The sequence below is a fragment of the Hirundo rustica genome, chromosome 18 (assembly GCF_015227805.2).
Source record: "Hirundo rustica isolate bHirRus1 chromosome 18, bHirRus1.pri.v3, whole genome shotgun sequence".
Classification (NCBI taxonomy): domain Eukaryota; kingdom Metazoa; phylum Chordata; class Aves; order Passeriformes; family Hirundinidae; genus Hirundo; species Hirundo rustica.
This window is the reverse complement of record NC_053467.1, coordinates 3,869,761-3,890,896: the sequence shown is the minus strand read 5'-3', so window position 1 is coordinate 3,890,896 and position 21,136 is coordinate 3,869,761. Positions and strand designations below refer to the sequence as shown.

Here is a 21,136-nt window from a genome sequence, read left to right as displayed (position 1 = left end):
GATCTGCTGGGACACTGGAGGTGGCTTTTTGCCTGCGTAGTGTCATGGGAGAAACATCCAACCCTTCATGCATCTGACATACTTGGAGAGCAGTTGCTGGGACAAGGACAAACTCGGCAGCGTTCACCCACTTCCACAGGGAGGGGATTGGCCCGTGCTGATCCCTGTCCTGCAAGGGGAACAGGTGGGGAATGCTCAGCTGTGTCCACACAAGCTGCAGAGCTTCTCCAGGTGGAGGTAATCTCATTACTCCTCAGTCCTGCCCTTTCCTGGCTTTGCCATCTGCTGTATCTCAGCCTTTAAAGAATCAGTTCTGGGCGAACTAAATAACCACAACTCCCAGGGCTGCAGGAAAAATCAGCTTGGCCAAAGTGGTGCCATTTATTTTGCTCACAAAACCCCTTCCAGGAGGCCAATACCCTCCAGGTTTGCTGGCTGCAGCTGGGCCCCTCTCAGCACTACGGGGGACAGGCACTTCAGCCAGCAGCAAGGACAGATAGCATCCATCCCTGGACCTGGAGAGCTCCTACCTCTCCTGGGAATGGGACAAACACAGAGCTCTGGGCACAGCTGGGAGCCAAGCATGACGAAGCCCAGCTATGCAAGGACTGGGCACATCAGGTCCATGCCACAAAATTCACATTTTGTGCAGCCAGGGGAGCCCCGGGGCAAGAGGGACCAGGTACAGAAGGTGTGTTGCATCATGGAGAACAGCCACCTGCTCTTGAGTTGATGGCAGTGCTCCTCTGGAAGTGTCATAGCAAGGCCCCACTGGGGAGCAGAGGTGAAACTCAAATTAGTCACCTGGAAGTGTCCAGTCCATGCTTTTTATCTCAGGGAGCAGAGTGAGCGCAGCCCCCACTCTGCAGAAATTAAGTCGACCTGAAACAGGATCTGTGTTTCCACCTCCATCCATTCCAGCTCCTCAGGGAGTTTGTTCAGACAATGCCCAGCTCCAAAATGGGCATTGCTAACAGAGAGGATCCACACAGAAGGGAAGTGGCCCCAGCCTGATGAGCATCTCCTTGCAAAGAGTGAAAACCTGGATTACACAAAGTACATGGAACCACATCCATCCTGGATTCTGCTCTCATGACACCCATTCTTACAACAAGCAGCAAGAGTCCTGCAGCGCAGCCAGATGGGACTTTGCTGGCACGCTGCATTTTCTTGTTGGTCTTTAGGTCTGCAGCATTCACACATTTGTTGAAGTGTCGTGAAATAACAGAGGTGCTGAAGGAGGGAAATGTCTTTGTGGGGATGAAATGTGCCTGGCAGTCCAGACTTAACCTTGGCTCTGGTGGTCCTCTTCTGTTCCCAGTGAGGTGTTGTTGAGATTTCCCAGGCAATGGCCTGTGCCACAGTCAGGTCCTCTGGTAAAGTTTCATGATATTTTCATCATGAAGCCTTTTCCACACCTGCTTCTCCAGCCTGAAGTCATGGTTAATGTAGAAAATCAGGTGTTTCCGGTCCTTGTCATAGTAGTGATCCGAGTACTTCTCGTGCCCCTCCGTGATGTAGCCATAGGCACTGACCTGGGAAAGATGGGCAGGGGCACCAGGGATGGAGGGAGCAGGTGAGATACAGGACACAGCTCCCAAACAGGGAGTGAGCACAGGACAGAGATGTCATCTGGGGCTTCTCTGGTGACCCTCTGTGGGGGTCCAGAAGGACCAGACTGTGAGCACTGGCTCCAGAGATCCTGCTGTCCCCTCACTGCCTCCCTGGGAGATCACGTGCTCTAGGTCACAGCAGGCTTCACCACCTCTATGGGAGTTATTTTGGGGCTGTCTCCCATCTTCAGTCTGCTCCTCTACAGCTGACATGAGCCCATATGCTCTCGAGGCAGACAGCAGCCACCTCTGCTCTCCTCTGTCCCCTGTTCCCACTTCCAGACAGTTCTGGGTGCAAGAATCACTGTACCCTTACCTGGTCACAGAGGTGGAGGGCAGTCAGCAGCAGGAAGGCCCCCGTTGTGGGTCTGTACAGCCTCCAGTAGTGCTTTTCCAAAGATTTAGACTTTAAAAACCTGCAGCAGGAGGGAGGAAAGCACTGAGAAGCTGCTGGCTGTGGTGTTTCAAGCAGGGCACACACCCTGTCCCCCTGTGGCCCATGAGGCATCTTCCCTCCTTGCAGCAGCTTGGGGCCACGTGAGGCGTTTCAGAGGAGCCACGAGTGCAACCTAAGCCCAGCTCTGCCCCTGCTTTGTGGAAGTGGTAGGTCTTGAGGCAGTGGGGGTAAAGAGGGGATGGATTAAAGGATCTCGTAGGTTTAAGCCCACTGCTCTTAAATCTGTCCTTTGCTTGGCAGTGCAGAGGTGGCTTTGAAGCTCCCCGGTATATCCCGCTCCCCATCTACATCTGGGAGTGAAACGAGACATTAGGAAGGTGCAGAGGAGTGTCACAAAACGTGCCAGGAGCTGCACTGTGTTATGCCAGGAGTTGTTAGGAAAGTAGGAGTAAACACTGGGGAGAAAAATAGCATGGATTCCTCTTGGCCTTGGAAAGGACCCAAGTGAGAGGGGGGATGGCAGAGCGGGCAGGGAGTGCCGGCCCTGGCTCCAGGGAAGGCAGCAGCTCTCCAGGAGGCTGCAGGGTAAAGGCAGCCAAAGCAGGGCGCAACAGGAGCTCCTGTTCCTCCATCTCTCGGTCACGTGTGGCCCATGATGGGCAGGCCTCACGGTGACGGTGGCCAACAGGCTTGTGGAAAGGGCTGGAGAGGCACAGAAGAGCAGCAGCCGGGCCAGGCAAAGGGGATGCTGAAGAAGAGCCTGTTGTGCTTCATGGCACAACCAATCTCCTGAGTCTAGAAAGAATCTCTGGAGAGAAGATCTGTTACAGAGCCTCCCTCCAAGGTGCTAAGCAATGGGAAACAGAAAGGCTGGTCCTGAGCTCGAGATCAACTATTCTGGCACTTCAGCACCATTCTTCCTACACCTAAAGTTGCAATTGGCCCTGGATCTCTTTTGGTTGTCAAAAACCAAACTGTCTGATGGCTGTTGCTTCTCCAGCTCACAGATTCTGGATGTTTGCCCACCACTAGCATCCCACTGCAGCACCACAGAGAGTTTCAGCTGAGCTCACGCTGCTGATGCTTATCCCCAGGCTGCTGGTGTGGCTGAACTGTGGTTACAGGGGAGGGAGCTGGGAGGAGAGGCCAGAAACAGAGAGAGATGGTGCTGGCGAGGAAAAACAAGGCTGTGAGAGCACACAACCTGCAGCTCACCTGTTTTTCAGGTATCTGAGGAAATCAGGGTGAGCCACCAGATATTTGTCCATTGTGAAATCGTTGTTGAATTTCTCTCGGGGCTTCTGCCTAAGGACAGGAATGGGGAGACTCAAGACAAGTGCTTAGACCTCATCACAGCTGGAAAGGACCAGCCCTGATGCACTTGACGGTAAGAGAAGCCTGTGAAGATATTCTGTAACATTTCCCACATTATGACAAAGCCTCCATAGCCTGTGTGCATTGCAGAGGAAGAAATCAGGAAGGAGAGGCGACAAAATGAGACAGGAATATCAAAAGCATGTGTTTGTATAGGCAGAAGTTGGTAAAACCAGGCCTTCATCCATGAGCAGGCCACACCAGACCAGCCAGCAGCATGTATTCATCCCCAAAAGCCACCAAAGCTTGCCCTAAGCTCTGGCCACACACTATTGAAATCAGGAGGTGTGTTGACTACAGCAGTGCTCAGATCTGTGGAGGAAATGAGAGACTTCTGCCTGCAAAAGTCTGCCAGGAGAGGGAGGCTTTACCCTGACTTTACCCTGGCCTGGTCCTCCATAGGGTTGAGCACTGGGAGAGGAAAAGAGCACAACAGAGAGCTCGTCACTGGAGGGGTAGAGGGGGCTAGAGTTTGTTTTACCCGCTGAGGTTCAAGAATCCTTTCCTGATCTCCTTGTTGAACAGGAGAGCCTCCAGCCACTCATAGTCTCTTGCTCCCTCCAGGAAGTGAATGTATCTGACATGCTAAGCAGACAAGTGAGCATTAGTGAACAGCACTTCGGAAAAAACGCAAGCAGACATCTTGGCTCACTGAGTTTCTTGGACACACATCTTCAGTCTGCAGCTCTCAAGCAGCCCACAGCAGCAGAATGGAGATAACATCTGATGTGCAGCTCCTTCTACATGCCACAAGGCATTGACACAACTTGTCACTGCAAACACTCACTCTGAGCCAAGGCACTGCAGGTCCCCTCACTGAGGGTGATGCTAAAGGGCTGCCTCAGCCTCTGCTCCTCGTGGTGAGAGCAGAACGGAAGCACACAGACAAACAGCATCCTGCCAAAGCTGTGCATGCACACAGCAGGGCCCTCACTTACTTTATCCTGTGGGATGTGGCTGAACCCTCTGTGTCTCAAGATCTGAAGAGAGGAAACCAGGGAGTAGGCTGTGAATCCATAAAAGGAAGTTTTTGTTCCCACATCTCTTTCATAACCCTTGATTACAGCCCCGCTCACCCTGGCCAAGGAAATCAAAGAGAGGAGCAGAGTTAGGTGACCACTGAAACCCCTCACATGCACATTCCTAATAGGAAAAGACAGTGTTAGCCTGGAGGAAGGGAAGACTGGCCCATTCTGATCGGCACCCTGATCTGCAGGAGAGCCCCTGCTGTGGACATGGCTCTTTATGGCTCATTTGTGACCACAGGCTTTGAATATTTAGTAACTTTCCAATTACTTTTGGACTTTTTATCTCCTGCCATCCATCATTTTGGCACTTGGGAATGAATGGAATACTAGAAGAGATGAAGTGATTCAGCCACAGTTAGGGGCTAGCCACAATAAGCTAGCTGTGCATCTCCTGAGAAGGGAGGCTGCCTTACCTGAAGACGTAGTCATGGGAGTCAATCTCCTGGCCCATCCCAGAGTTATTCAGTATTCCTCCATTCCCCACAACAGCGCAGCTGATGCACGTGGGCACGCTGCTGTCATGGTTGGCCAGGAGCAGCTGCTGGTGGGGCTTTGGGGGCAGCAGGGATATGACCTCCTTTACCACTGTGAAGCAAACACAGTGGTGAGTTATCAAGAGCCTTTGGGACGGACACAGTGAAACCACCAGAGTTTCCACCGTGAGATCCTCCTAGACTGATGCCTTTGATGGGGAGATGCTGCAAACCTCCAGCTACTCAGCAAAAGGTTCCTGTTAGAAGTCTGAAAGTCCCATCCTGACAAGCCCTGAGGGACTCACATGAATAATTCAGGCCCATGAAGCCAAAGGGGGGTATAAAATGCTCCAGGCGGTTCCATTCAGTGTCACTGAAGTATCTCTTGTCTATGAAGAGTGTGATGTTGGGCAGGAAAAGATCCCGAAGCCAGTCAGACTTGGCAGCTCTGGCCCTCACTGATTCAGAGCAGGTCTTGGAAAACAAAAAAGAAACAATAATGGCTGATGAGCAGAGGTGATAAATGTGACTGAGTGCCAATGCTTCTGCACCTGTCTGTACCAGTGGTACCTCAATCATTCCCCTCATGATCCCCATCACCAGGAACATGAAGCACAATTTTAGCACTACATCCATAACCAGCTGGTGGAAAGTCAGGCAGAGTAGCCAGGATGACTCCAAGTCTCTAAGACTCTCCTCTTCAAAACAACAGGCCAGTCATGCTTAAATGTTTTCCTAGCTCTGGGCCTCATTAGCTGATGCAAATGAACATTTGTAATAGGTCTAACCTAAATGCATCAAATAAGGCTGCAAGCAGTAAGAATATGCTACAATAATATATACATGCTATAATGAGCAGTCCCAGTTGGCAACACACCTCACAAGGCCCTAAGAGTGCACCCGAGGAAACACCGATGAGCAAATGAAATCAGATCACCTTGCCACTCCCTTTAAGGGTAAGAAAAAAATGTACAACAACTTGTTCGATGTCATAAATAAATCAGTGAAATGTGCCGCCGAGAAGGGAATCCAAGCCAGCTTATCCTACAAGGGGGATCTCACTGCAGCTGGCAAGAGTGAGGCTGTGTGTGCAGATGGAAAGCAAACAGCTCCACTACACTGAATTTTCTGCTGAGTCAATTTGGGCTCTACTTTCTTCGACACTTTTCCCAAGCACTTACTGAAAGACAAAACAGAGACCAAGTGGACCCTTCACGCCCAGCTCAAATCCCCAGCAATGGCTGCATTGGCAAAGCCTTGCTGAGTGCTCCCTGGCTGAGGTGGGCTCTCTGGAGTCGATGAGGATGTCAGCCCTGTCACAGCCAGAGGAGACAGCCCTCATTCTGCCTGTCACCACAGGAGAGCACTGAGGACAGCCTTGTCAAAGGTCTCATGGTGGCATCATTTCACTCACAGCTTATTTCATGTCCAGAAATGGGGACATTCCCTTCCTGCTCAAGCAGGTACTGTCCAAGGCTTGGTGCTTCTTGTGCCTCCAGAGCTAGACTGGATCACTACCACAGGAACAAGGGAAAACTCTGATCGTGTAGGAAATAAAGGAGGTGGGGGTGTTTCTAGTGACTCCCTCTCTCTGCAAAATTATAGATCAGGTTTGGGAGTGAGACACAATATGTGAGAAGGGGACCCACCTGTTCCAAGCCTTCCACAAACAGGGGTGCCAGGGAAAACTGCTCTGGGTAAGCTTTACAAAGTTACCAGCATAGGATGGGGGACAGAGACAGTATGAGACACCACAACCTGTCCCATCTGCTTGCTGAGAACTTTCCTGCAGTTTACTCCTTTCCTAAAGGCCTGTTCCTGGACATTATTAATTTATGAGATGCTCAGATTTAATTAACCTGAGCCTTCATTTGAATGCAGATGTTGTATATAGAGGTCTTCCTGTTTGGATCCCACCAGCATCTGCATATACCAATGAGTGACCTACCAGCTCTGAAATCATCCCCAGCTGCAAAGGGCACACATGCCCAGGGGCCAGCAGACAAGGAGGTCAATGGGGAGGCACCATTCTTGGTGACCATCCACACCATCCCACCTACCGAGGGTGGGGATGAGTTATCCAGCAGGTACTCGTCCTCGAAATCCCAGTGTGGCTCAGATGTGAAGTTAGCAGCGCTCAGTTTCCTCGCCTGCGTCACTGCAGCAGCCTGAGGAGCAGGTCTTGCACTTTTCATTGATGCAGGAGGTGCTTTGGGTTTTGTTTGGTCTATGGATGTGATGCTCTCATGTGTTCCCTTCACCCCAGAGGATGGTGGCACTGTCACCTTCTCTTTGCCTCCCTTCTCCCTGGGAAGTGGTTTCACTGTTGTCTTTTCCCTGGCTTCTTCCACCCATGGAGCTGGCCTCACTGTTGTTTTCCCCTTGTTTCCCTGCACTATAGGGGTTGTTTTCACTGCTATCTCCTTGATTCCCTCTGACTGGGGTGGTGGTTTCACAGCCACATTCTCCTTGGCTTCCTTGACTCTCATAACTGGTTTCATTGTTTCCTTCTGCTCCTCCTTTCCCTTCCATCTTGGTGTCTTCTCCACCACACCTTTGAGTCTTGTGATGTGTCCTCCCAAAGTCACCTTTAAAATGCTCCTGGAGTCCCCATGATCAGAATAGTTTAAACCCTGTTGCTCTTGGGTTTCCACTTGTTGTGTCTCTGGGGCATGTTGGAAAATGTTCAATTTCCTGAATGCAATCAAATGAAAAGCAGATACATTACACACACTTAACACCGAACACCCTTCAGCCCATTTCTAGTGCCCTTGACTCTGAGCCTGTGCTTTAGAGCAATTTCATTTTAAACTTTGCCAAAATGTTATTCAACTTCCTACACCGTTCTAGCTTGAATATTGCTTATCTCCCCACTAGGCAAATCCCAGAAGCACACATTCTCTCCTCAGCACTTGGCAGGTGAAACATTCACAGCGGCAGTAACAGCCAACCAGCAGAGCCCAGCTCTGCCACGCGCTGGGCAGGCCCCCTGGCAAAGTCCCCGGAGCACTGCGGGGTGGGTTTGGAGATCCTGGGCTCAGGACGTGGCACACACCATGGAGGCAGCCATCTGCCTCTCTCCTCTGCCAGCAGAGCCCAGTGCTTCAGCAACAGAGCATGAAGATCTTCCAGAATTCAGGAAGGGAAGTCTAAGAAGTGGAACTCACTTCTTTACCCTACATCACCTCTTGAGCTTTTGGGGCCACAGGGCACTTCTCTCTCTCCTCCTCCACCTTGGTCAGGTAATGCAAGGGCATCACACAGCACTCACCAGGCACCTGTGTCTGAAGGCAGACACTGTGAAGCTATTAAAATGCAGAATCTCTACATTTTTAGCACTTGCCTCTAATACTGCAGCCTGATTCAGAGGCACAGGCAGGTACAAGGTTATCACAGGAGGACACATCTGCCGAAAGCAGAAGAGCCACCTGCAACACGACCGTGCTGAAACCCAGAAAAAAAATCAAGGCAGAAGCGGTGGGGTTTTGTCCTAAACATTCCCTCTTCTCTGCACATGGCTGGAGGGTAGAACAGGAAAAAGGAAGGTGAACAATATCTGCAGCTGAGCTTTTATGTACAGCAAAGCTTTTCAGGATAAAGCAGCATGGTTGTGGCAGTCCGATTCCACGCTCGTGTTCAGCCTTTGCATGACGCACTCGTTTCGGAACGCTTCGGAAGTGATAATGGGAGAAAAAGCACTTCTGCAGATAACAGGCTGCAGATAGCAGCTCGGTTGCTGCTAAAATTTGATGGATGTCATGCCGCTCTGAAAGTGTTCAGGAAATGACCAACTAAGGAGGCTTTTAAAAATCATTTCATATCAGATAAATACGTGAACATTTGCAAGGCTAAAAAGGAGAGGTTGTAGCAAATGGCCTGCCAGCTCTGCCTCTCTCATAATCATTAGCTGGTTTCAACCAAGTGTGCAGCATGTGCTCTCTATCACAGTGCCTCATGTATAAACTTACTGTTTACTGCCCAATAGGAGGAAAGGTTTTATATGGACACTCTAAATAAAGAGAAATTTGGTAAGGCAGCTCAGGCAGATCTTAAATCCCTTGGTGAATTTCTGTTGTATTTTTAAGATGACATTTAAATCTTTGAAATTAAAGTGCAGAGAACAAATGAAACAGGAGTTTCAGTATTAGAAACCACCCTCCACTGCAGGCTTTCCCTATGTGCTGTCTTGCAGGGCAGATTCCACCCCAGCCTATTACACTTTCACTTCAAATGCTGTACCAGAGACCAAAGTGTAAAACCAAGGGCTCTTCACATCCCAAACCTTGCTCCCTGCAGTCAGGCCCACATGGCCAGGCACTCGTGCTTACACAGGACCCTGCTCTCCTGACCAGCATTTTAAACCCAGACAAATGGTCAAAGCTGCTCCGTGAATTTCAGGCTCTAGAGTCCAGCTGGCAAACAACCGCAGAAGCTCAATGACATTTACTGTCATTTTCCTCCCCTTTTACAAAGAACAAGGACAAATAGAGGATAAAGCCATGAAAATGCTGCTTTGTGTATTCTACGTGACATAGAAGGTACAGAAATAGAACTGCCACGCAGACAGCCACACACAGCTCAGATCTTGTTGTGTTTTACTTAAGTTGTATAAATACAGGCATTTTTATTCTCTGAAAGTACAGTAGATGGAAATGCCTTCAAGAAGCTGAATATGGAGAGCCACTTCTTGTTCCAGCTCTGCCACTGATGGGCTCTGGGGTCAAGGACAACTCACTTCACTTCTCTACACCTCCTCCTCCTCCTCTACTTTCCCTCCCACCTCCCTTGTGCAGATTCCAACCTCTCCAAATTGACAGCTGTCCTCAAAGCATGGTCTCAAGCTGCTAGAGCCGAGTTGAAGTCAAGTCACCTCCAGAAGAGCTGCAGATGTTCCCAGCCTCACTCCTCCTGCCTGCCCCCACAGCACCAGCCCAGACATTCAGCTGAGAACCAAGCCAAGCCAGATGAGCTCACTGGGGGAGCTGGGACCAGGTGAGGGTAGTTGGGAGGCTGGGGAGTGGTGCTTCCTATACACAGCACCAACACATCCATGAGCCATTCCTGTTCTGGGAAAGGCTCAAGGTATCTGCAAAGGCTCGTGCAAGGAGCAGCGCCCCTGCCCAGTGATGCTGGGGACATCTCACTGCACTTCCCTCCACACCCATTCCTGTAGGATTTACTTGACCATTTATATAAAATAGATATCAAGATATCATGTCTACATGACACTGGTGTCCCAGTATGCAGCATCATTTGTGTTAGGAATCAGCTGCTGAACTTGCCATAAATTCAAAGCCATCCCACCAAATTCACTGTCCAGCAATGTAATCTGGATTAGGGCTGAACGAGGTCCTTCTGGGAGCCAATATGAAAAGCAAATACTTTGTAGTGCCAAAGTATGAAATCAGGTAGGATTAGTGAAGCAAAAGCTGCTCCAGACAGCTACAAAAGGAGGCCCTGGAAAAGAGTGAGCCAAGAGAAGCAGGTTTTTGCCTGTGGATCTTCCAACACCAGGTGCTCTGCTAAAGTAAAGTGGTCCCCTAACTCAGATCAGAAGTGCAAGTTGCAGGGTAAAAAAGACAGAGAGAGAAAGAGAGCATGAGCGCCCACACCGACAGTGCATGCCACAAAGGAACAGGACTCTTACCTGAAAATCTTTGTCTTTGCCAAGTCAAACAAGGAGCTGGAATTGACAAAGAAGAGGCAGAATTGCATTACAACAATGAGGCAAATCAGGGCTTTGGCAGTTTTCGGGAGCCTTATCCTGGAGCAGCACATGGTGAGATCCCGGTCAGCGTCAGAGGCGCTGCTGCCCAGAGGTGCTGGCCAGGCGCTGCCTCACCAAGGTGTGTGGAAGGACTGGGCTGGTCTTCCCTCTGGATTTCCCCAGAACAACGTGCACACCCTGTCTCCCAGCATTCCCAGACGCTCTGCACACAGATCCAATTTCTCAGGCAAGATATCAGTTTTGTACTGTTCCCGTCTATCACCAGAAGCCTATTGAACAAAGAGCGGGGAAAGGAATGATTTTTACTGCAAACAATGGAAGTTTCCTGTGTTTTTCTTAATGGTGTTTGTCTGCCCTAAAATGGAAACCCTTTATCTCTAACCTGGAAGAAGCATCACTGGGGACGCACGTGAACTGCAGAAGTGGCCATAGTTACAATGCATGAAGCTTTCATACAACCACCTGCCCAAGGTTTTAGACACAACAATAAACATATATTCTACATGAACTAATTGCTTGCAGCTCCGATCCAGAAGCAATCTCTGCCCCCCCCATGATGATAGCTACACACACATCCATTTTACCTTGTGGTTGGTTTGAAATAAATCAGAGTAAGGCTTGGTGCAAATCCACCACAGAAAGAGGAGTTTGTGTTATGGAAATCCCCGGCCAGTGTGAAATCAATCTTTGGCAGTCCAGAGTACATCACCCCACCAGCAGAGGGAAAGATTTGCAAAGACCCACACCACAGCCAGAGAAATGTTTATTTCTACCAGGGATGCAGTTTTACAGCAAAGGGCTATTTTAACTTTTTAAGAGGTTAAACATTAACCCTGAAAGTTCAAGGGGAGATGGCCGTACTGCTTCTTACGCATAGGCTGCTTTTGCATAGCTCTTATAAAACAATGAAGCCCAGATATAAAAAAAGCTTTTGCTGACAGTATCTGAAATCTCAGAAACACTCACACTGTTACTGAATACCCAGAGAACTGAAAGTGCCTGTTTTATGTCACAGCAAAGCCAGTCAACAGGTTTCACAACTACAGGACTTTTTTGTTAATAGGGGTCCCAAAGGGAAATTCTGGAGGCAGGAAATGTTTTCCTTTAATCTCCTCCGTGTAATATTACTGCGAAACCAAGAGCCACAAGGGATAGGAAAACTCCTACAAGCAGAAAAATCTGGATTTCTTTGCTTTTAAGGATCTGTGCTGATGATTGCGGAGAACTTGCCTGTAGCACTCTCAGTTTAGGAAGGATTGTGCTTGGGGGAATATCCAAATCTCTGGCAAGCACATCAGCCAAAAGCAGGTTTGCTATATGCACAACTGAGCTTTTCACCTTCCTGGTGTAAGAAAAGCAAACCTAACCCCACCCGTCAGAGTAGGGACTTCCACTTGCTCGGAGCATCATTTCCTCACAATCCACCCCCACTGATGAGATCAGTCTGTCAGAACTGAGGCACCAGGCTGATCTGCTCCAGCATGAGGTCAGATTGGGAAATGGGGATGCATTGGAACACTCCAGGCGTGACCTGGTGAAAACTGAGAGCAAGAACAGAGCTGGTCTCTAAACAGCTCTATAAGAAGTAAGATTCTTGGGATACACAGGGCTCCCAGCCCACAGGCAGGAAGAAAGAAAGCCAAGACTGCACAATGCACAGGGCCTGGCCTCTCAGGGGCCACAGCATCCTTTTCCAAATGCACGTTTCTCTGCAGTCCTACCTGCAAATCCCATCTGCAATCCCAGGAGATGCTGCTTCTTTTATGGTGTAGAGACTCCAAGCACTGCTGGTGTGTCTAGTCTCAGCATCAATGTCCACAGCAGTTGTTCTTCTAGTCTTCAGTACTGAAAATACAAAAGAACTTTTTTATTTAAGCAAATTGCCCCCGTGATCATCGACTGAAGATGGTTTTCTGTCAGCCCTTTTTGATCTCCAATGGTCCATTTAATTCCAAATACACTTCACTACATCCTTAATTACATCCTGGACATATAAAGGACAGATTAGCCGAGTTTTGTTTGGGGGTTTTTTGTCCTTTTTTTTTTTTTTAAATTCATAAACAAACTTGATTGTCACTAGACCTTACACTGTGTGTGTTGAGGGTGTCAGCTGGTGTTTGAACTGTGCCACAAACTTATCTGTGAGCACATTCTTCACAGAGCGGTGTATCAAATCTTGTTTACTTGCCTGTGCCCTGTGTGCTTTCCACTCTCCCATGTCTCTGGTCTACAGAACAGAACATCACAAGATGTGCTCTAAGAACAGAACTGTTCTACAGATCGATCCGTCTACAACCTACCAAAACCAGTGTTTGGCTGGAAGCAAGTCGAATAAAGCTGCTAAAGAAGCTGGGGGGGGATGTTTGGACATGTTCACAGTATTATTTGATGATATAAGAACTGAGCTTTAAGTGGGGGAGCAAAAGAATGACATTGTCTGCAGCATGCAACTGCTCAGTGGTCATGCCTTGGGGCTAGCAAAGGCTTGGCTTGGCAACCTTAGGTTCTTGTTTTTCCCTCTCTGTTCAGCAGTCATCTTCAGAAGCAAATGCTTTCAGGCTGGGAATCTGGAGGGGAAGAAACTACAAGAGCAAATTCTGCACATCCATTTGTCTTGCTTTAACCAAATGAAATGGATGGCCCAGAAACTCCCAAGCTTGCCATAATTCCACACTCACTGGCCATCTTCCAGCTAGTTCCTTCCTTTCTGCATCAAACCTTCTCTGAAAAACTAAACAAGCACCCAGAGACAACAGCATTTGTTGAAGCAAAGCCCCCACTTCTCAAACACTGTCACTTTTAAGAATAGCCAGTTCTGTCACAGAGCAAAGCCCCAGTGAACTGTGCCAGCAGTGAGGGAACAGCTTAATGAGCCAGCTGGTCTGTGTTCTCCATGGCATAAAATGCTCCAGGAGGGAAAGACACGGTGGTTTTGACGATAGAATGAGCAAGTGGCCGCTCAGTGTCCACGGAGCAGAACTGCATAGATCGCAAACCCTGTCAGGTTTTCATTAGTGCTGATTTGTGTGCTTGGTGTCCAGCCCCAGCCAGCTCATGCCCCCACACAGAAACTGCCTTGGATCTGTGTAGGGACAGCAGGTGACATGGGTCCAACCCAGTCCCTCTCCCACTTGGTAATGGGACCATGGGCAGGTTCCTCCAGCCAGTGCCCACACACCATGGAATGTCCTTGCCTGGAGTAATCACTGGGAGATGGGGGGTAAGTGCTCTGAATCTGGTCCTATTCCAGGCTCTGGTTGCTGGAACTTGTTTTAGTTCTTTCTGTAAGCACAGTGAGGACTCAGCTTTTGAGCTATTCCCTGTGGCCACAGCTCTGGGTGATAATGAGCCTCCCTGAACAGAGTGGAGCAGACCAAGTCTGCCATCACACAGCCTTTCTGCTCCTCCTTCACCCCATCCCACTGAACTGCTCTGCTCCCAGCATTCCTTCCTCAGACACACAATGCCGAGAAGACTGATGAGCTTCTTCATTTGTGAGAATTTAAAAAAAACCACAGAAAAACACACTCCCAGCAACAATGGCTGGAAACTTCATCTGGAGTTACACAGGCTGGAAAGAACCAGGAATCCTTTATCCAAATGCCTCCCTCAGCAGCCTTTTGTCTGTGCCATCTCAGCAGGAAGCCTAGCACATCACCCCAGAGCTGACAGACAGAGACAAACTGACACCACTTCATGGCTAAGATGGGTTGTGGAGTTTTTTCCCTGCTTTTAAAATCTCTTCGATGGAAAGGAAGAAACAATTCTGTTCCCTGACTGGGAATCTCTCAGAGAGCTGTTTCTCCAAGGAGCAGGGCAGCACTACAGACAGGTGAAGAGGTAATTTATTAAACTCATGGCTAGTTGGCCTCCCTTCAGAAAAGCAGCTTCTCCAGCTCCTGTCCCTGACAGCTGCCAGGAATAGGAGCATTTGAGGACTCTGCACTGCCCCAGAGAAAGAAATACAGGAATCACAAAGCCCGAATTCCTCTCCATACCCCTGGCAAAAAAAAACCCAAACCAAAAAAAAAAGGCATATTATCTCAGCACATCACATCTGGCAGCAAAACTCGGGCTCTGCACAGATATGAATTACAGAATCCTCCATGGGGATCCACTAATTTTAGAGCCAGAAGCAAAATATTTCTGGGTAAAGGTCTTTCCGATAATCTTCCCACTGCCTTACCATCAGAAACCATCACTCTTGACATCTCTGGCAGGACAAACGCGCCATTTGGCATCTTTTGGGGTGAAAAGTGCTGCAGGGAATGCAAGACGTAAGCCTGCTTCTTGAGTGGTATAAATCATCCTGTTCCTATCTTACACTTGGGAAAATGTGGCCTCCTAGTGCTTTCCTCTCTGTTTCTGACTGACAGGAGCACCAGAGAAGTGCAGTCACATTTTTAGCTGCAAGAGTAGGACAGCTACAGGGTCCTGTGAAGAGCTGCTGAAAATCAGATGCTTCCCTTCCCTTCTCTCCTTTTTGTGTATTGACTTCTCTGTAACAGGTCTTCTCCTGCTTTATTTAGATACGTATCTGGTGCTACCTTATCTCCATCCTTCTCCTGCTAACTTGACAGAGCCTTTTGTCAGCCGTGGAGAAAAGGGAAACCTTCACCATAGCAGATACACACCACCTATCAACCTCAGGCTTGGAAATCCCCAGGCAAAGTAATTGCTGTGCAGGAGAGCAGCACCGTGCTACTGTAGTGGAAATGTGAGATCCTGGTGCTCAGGAGGGGCCACACATTCTCTCCTGATTCCCTGGGAGCTCTTCAGTGTCTGTTCAATCCGGGTTTGTCTCAAAGATTCCATGAAGGACACCTCTGTCGTAGTCTCAGCCAGAGCCCAGAGGATGAACCAGCCTGTTTCTACTAATGATGTAAAATGACATTCATCATCTCCTCCATGAGCTGTACTTCCAAAACATGTGCCACGGAGAAGTCAGGCAGGACACACACTGAGTGTGGTTTTTCCCAGCTCTGTAGCTTGCACCTGAAGCCTTGGGTCCCTGTTTGCAGTTATCAGCTGAGAATGATCAGACCTACAACACAGTGTTGCTACAACCATGCCAAATGTGGGTGCTGTCCAGCCCTTGTGTAAATCTCTGTTAACCTGCCATTCCCAACCCCATGATTCCAAGCTGATGTCAGCTGGGTCCTGTCTGTCTTTCAGTGCCTGAGCTTTCTCTCTCTCTCCCTAAGCAATCTCCAACACTGCATCACACTCCGCTGATCCCCTTTGCTCCACCCCACATGGCAGTTCTAAGTTGATATTTACCCCCTCGTATTGTAACCATAAGCAAACATAAGCTCAGTTAACTAAAATGACATCTTAAATGCATAAAACAATCACAAGCAAGAAGAACACATTGCTCTGTATTAAAATGAGAACTATGAAAAGTTATTCTGCTGGTTGTTTAACTGTGTGTTTAACTGTGCTGTGAAACCATATGGTAAAGTGCTGAGAATCCCTGAGAAGTAACAAGCCCTTGGGTTGACAAACTTTGTGTAATTTACCCTAAAGCACTTGCAGATTACCTTACTGTGGGTCCTTCATTCGATGTTGAAAGGCAGTCCTGTCTGCCAGAAGGATGAGGAGCCATCCGACAGCACCAGACACTTCTCCAGACCGAAGATCTCTGAAATAAACAGAAAGGAGACGGAGCAGTAAAGGCAGTTAATCACATCAGAATTTAGCCAGGATGGTAGCAACAGTTCTGCTTTTGCCTAGAACAACACAGACACGTTTTTGCTTTCAGCTTTATCTGTTGGCTTTTATCTTTCGTGGCTCCACAACATCCTCGGACTCCTGATGGCTGAAGCCACCAGGCTCCAGCAGCCCACAAGTCAAAGGTGGGTTATTTATTTTGCCACTGCCAAAATATTTCAACATTGTTCAAGAGACCAATCTAATAACAACAGGTTGACATGTCAAGTACCCCCCAAACACATTAAAAAAACCTCCCCTGTTGGATTGGTGGAAGTTTGTATACAATTTGATGTGAGAATTAGCTTTACTACACATCTACAAAATGCACATTTGTCTCTTCCTCTTTGAAGATAAATAGGTGGCATCTTACTTGTGGCATTTCACGTGGTTTGCTATCTCATCTATCCAGGAATAAAAACTTCCTGTCTCATGATGTCGTTAGTCTTTGGGTTTCGTGTTATCCTGTGAAACAATTCCTTGTCTAGGGCTTGCAGCTGAATTGAAGGTCAGTTTTCTTAGAAGGCCACTTCCTTGAGTTGTTTACTGTTCCCTGTACAATACTGTATTCAAGCCAGCCTTGTACTTCTATTAATGCCAGAATTTGTAAGGTCTGGCCTTACAACTTCAAGTAAAGCAGAAGCCTACAGTTCCATTTATCAGTGCATGCTTCATTAAAAAGGACTTGGTGGTCACCAACCCTCCCAGGGCTTCCTGCAGGCCAAACTGAGACATATTCATGCCTGCAGTCACTTGGTCACCAGTTTTATTAACCTGGTTTGACTAGGAGCAGAGCCAAGGTGCTCAAATTGTTTTTCAACACTGCAAATGGCAAGTGGAATTCATACCTGGAGAGGAGATGAGCAGATCACCCTTATACCATCCCTTCCTACATGTACCTAAACATGACTGTAAATAACCATGGTAAGTGACTGTGGACACTCAGCACTCCAGCCAACTTTTTCTCCAAAAGTATGGACATTTTTGTCCTATTTTGCGCTCAAAGAAAAGAAGGATCTCCTATCCTCTGGTAGGTTTGTTAAAAGAAAGAAGGTTTGTACAAGGGGTCTTGGAGTCATCTGCTGATGACCCCAAGGTTGTTGGGACAGAAGCCTGCCATTACCATCACCACATGCTCTCCTGCCTCACAAGATCATGGTGGCTGAGTCCTGGGCTCCCAGATCCCAGCCCCAAAATTCTGCACGTCTGTGCCCCCAAAGACATTGCTACAATCGCTTTTCCTCAGCTGAGTCAGCTGCTCTGAGTGCGGAGAGCAGGATAAAGCTCACACCACTTTGAGGCTCTCTGCCTCCTTTCTTGTTGCAGAAAGGTGAGTGGGGACATCAGCCCCACCATCACGGGCTTGTCAGTACAAATATCACCAAACCGCCATGCACAATGGAGATCACTCCTGGGTGCAGTATATCCATGTACAAACAAGGATAATCCACCCTTTAGGAAGGAACCATTTGCCACAAAAGGCCATAGGAGGAGCTGCCTGGCTGACAAAGACAGACTTTCGTTATGAAGCAGCCTGGGAACGGAGGGGCCATCCGAGACAGGGCTGTGTCTAGGCACGTACATAAAGAATACAGGTACTGGATGCAGGTCCAACATCCTCTTTGCCTGGGCACTCAAACAGGTTATGAACAAGCTGCCCTAGTGTGGATCCCCCACAAGGTCACACGCTCCAGCCTGGGCTCCTCTCACCACAGGTCCCTGCCAGGACCCTGCTCCAGCTCAGGCTTCCCAGGAGTTGACATCCTTCTTTCAGGCATCCCCCTGCTCCAGCGTGGGCTCCTGCAGGAGCTGCAGGTGGATCTCTGCACCCACATGAACCTCCATGGGCTGCAGGGGCACAGCGGCTTCACCATGCTCTGCAAGGCAGGTTGCAGGGGAACCTCACTCCGGTGCCTGGAGCGCATCCTCCCCCTCCTTCTCCACTGACCTTGGGGTCTGCAGGCTTGTTTCTCTCACATATTCTCATCCCTCTCTTCTCTGAGTGCAATTACCTCTGTGCTAGAGCTTTTTATTCCTTTTTAAATATGTTATCACAGAGGTGTTACTGCCATCGCTGATTGGTTGGCACTGGACAGTGGCAGGTCCACCCTGGAGCCAGATGGCGTTAGCTCTGCTGGACATGGAGGAAACTTCTGGCAGCTTCCACCCCTGTAGCCACCCTGCTACCAAAACCTGGCCATGTAAACTCAGTACAACCCACAAGGATCATCAAGTGCGACTCCTGGCCCTGCACAGGACAGCTCCAGAAATCCCACCCTGTGCCTGAAATCCAAACACTGCCTGAGCTCTGTCAGCCGTGGGGCTGTGACCACTTCCCTGAGGAGCCATTTCCCACCTCAGCTGTGCTGCCAGCTGAGTTTAAAAAGCAAAGCAAGTGTGTAGGACAGAGTGCCATTTCCTCAGGAAATTTAGGGAACCATCCCATCAACCCCCTCACAGCACTGCCAATTTAACAGTGCCACTGTAGGGCTATGGAAACTGTCATGGTCTACACACAAAATGAGGCCCAAGACTCTTGGCTGTCCATGGGCAGCTTGAAAATAGGTAGAAGATAACCTTCCCCCTAAAAACAAGTTTTCAGAATGCCTCTGCTCCTATTCCAAGGTCACGGGTTCAGACACAGTGGCATTCCCCTTCTTCACTAAGGTCATAGAGCTCTTTCCTGCCACAAGGACAGCAGATGAGGCACAGGAATCCTTTACTGCAGGACAAAAACACAGCCCACAGAGAAGAATTGGCAAACCCAACTGAAAATTTTCATGTCATGCTGCCTGAAATAGAAGTTTTCTCGCCCATGCCAAAAGTCAAACTTCACCACTATAAAGTTGATTTAAGTGTGTGGGTGTGAAAATTTCAGTGTAGCTTGTACAGCGGAAAGCTGGGGTTTCTATTTTCTCCATTTGGTTTTTGCTGGTGTTTCTGCTGCTGCCATGCAGGCAGCACCCTTTGTAACCGATCCACAGGCTTCACATCACAGTAGAAAAACAAACAGAACAAAGAGCATGGACAAGGAACAGACAATATCTGATCAGACCCTTCAAAACTGAAGCACACAAGCACACAGAGAGGAGAGCTTCCGACAAGAAGCTAAAACAAACAGAAAGTTCAGAAATCAGCAGGTGTGAGTCTCCCTCCCAGCCATTCTGACCACATCTTGGAAGTATCCAAGGATACAAGGATACAAGGATCCAGAAACTTCCATTATGCTGGGACAAGCCTGAGCACTCAGTCATGCCATCTCCTTGCAAATCTGCAGGCTGGTTTATCCCTGCAGTTCCATCTTCACTGTCTCTTCCCACCAAAGGTCACAGCCATCTCCATTAGCTGCTGGGCTGTTTCTCCTCCAGAGTTAAACAGCTGGATTCTTCAGTGGTCCTTGCTGACATGAAAGGACACCCTCCACATAAACAGAGTGGCAGCTAAAGAGAATTCAGGGTGACAGGAGCCATTAAAAAGATCCTGTGCTTCAGTGGGGAACCACTACTGTGTTCAAACAGGTTACAGTAAGATGAGAATTTAAAGCATGAATCTGATGCTGTTACTCATCTGAAGTCAGGACTTGCTTCACGTATGAACCACTGGCACCTCCGAGTCAGACAGTCCCTCTGCTGACCTCTGCTTTCCCCCAGGCTGGGAGCAGCCAGTCTCTGGTTAGGCACACCCTGCTCACATCCTGGACACCAGCTCTTGCTTAGCTCACCACGGCTGCTGCAGGGACCCGGCACTGAGGCAAGCGCAGCCAGGGACACCACACACAGCTCGGAGCTGTCACACACGGGGGCTTCTACCTGTACCCCATGCAGTGCTCATCAGAAACAGCTACTGCCAGCAGACTGCAGCTTCCTCCGCAGTGCTAGCACAGTCTGGGGAAACGGCAAAGAAAGGAGCTGACAGCCAGCTCTCTGATGCTGGAAGGCACTATGAAGTCAAAGCACCACCTTTCAGGAGAGTTACTGAGCCAGTGAGACCTTCCTCGCTTACTGCTAACTAAACACTTCCACCACTCCTTTACTGCTCTCCCATTTCCATAGAAAAAAAGCATTTTGAGTTAATTTCTACCTCCATCAATTATCAGGAGTAGAACTGAGTCACAGGCAATTGCAAAACAGTATCTTACACTACACAGGCTACTGGTTTTCTCTCTGATAAAAGGGCTATAACAGTGTTGACAAGAAAGACAAATGACAGAGGCAACGATCCACAACGTCCTCTCCTCCTGTAAGGATTGCAGTTATATCTTTATGACAGAGTTATAAAACAAGACAATAAAGTTTCAAGACCATTAGAGAAAGGTCACCCACATTACAGTAGGAAATACCTGTTTCAGATCTTATCTGGAGCTATGAACACAAACAACATTCAAACCCCGAATTCCTGGCCTCTGGAATGCCAGCTTCCTCAGAGGCATGTGCCTTCTCATCCCCCACAGTGAAGTTTAATCAACACTGAAAACAAGCTTTTTTTGTGACTCTAGGCCAGCTCGGTGTACTTCCTCGAGCCAAAAATACTCATCCCACGGGTGAAACAGCGCTTAACTCTTGGTAGCTGGGGAATCGAGGGAAGTTTTAAATAAAATGCTGAAAAAGCTCAGAAAATACGAGTTTTCTCATCAATAGGCATTAGCTAAGTTTAGGCAGTCTCAGGAATGCTGGAGAACAGGTGGATCACAACATATGGGATTTGTGAGAGATTTGCGAAAATAAAAGGACTGAGCACATCCTTAACCCTTCCCGGAGCAAACAGCGCCTGAAACGCTCGCTCGGAGCGCTGCGGGCTCTCTCTGCTGTTTGTAC

The 21,136-nt window shown here is 48.6% G+C and overlaps 1 protein-coding gene across 1 annotated transcript; it reads right to left on the bottom strand.

Moving 5' to 3' along the window:
• Positions 1-357: 357 nt before the first annotated feature.
• ST6GALNAC1 (ST6 N-acetylgalactosaminide alpha-2,6-sialyltransferase 1) lies at positions 358-20,788 on the bottom strand. Its single transcript, XM_040082040.1, has 12 exons — positions 20,662-20,788; positions 16,154-16,254; positions 12,335-12,458; positions 10,533-10,882; positions 6,946-7,579; positions 5,191-5,359; positions 4,826-4,997; positions 4,323-4,461; positions 3,866-3,969; positions 3,226-3,315; positions 1,930-2,029; positions 358-1,535 (listed from the first exon to the last, which is right to left on the bottom strand). The coding sequence occupies exons 4-12, from the start codon at positions 10,661-10,663 to the stop codon at positions 1,365-1,367; spliced, it is 1,710 nt and encodes a 569-aa protein (XP_039937974.1). The 5' UTR covers positions 10,664-10,882; positions 12,335-12,458; positions 16,154-16,254; positions 20,662-20,788; the 3' UTR covers positions 358-1,364.
• Positions 20,789-21,136: the final 348 nt, after the last annotated feature.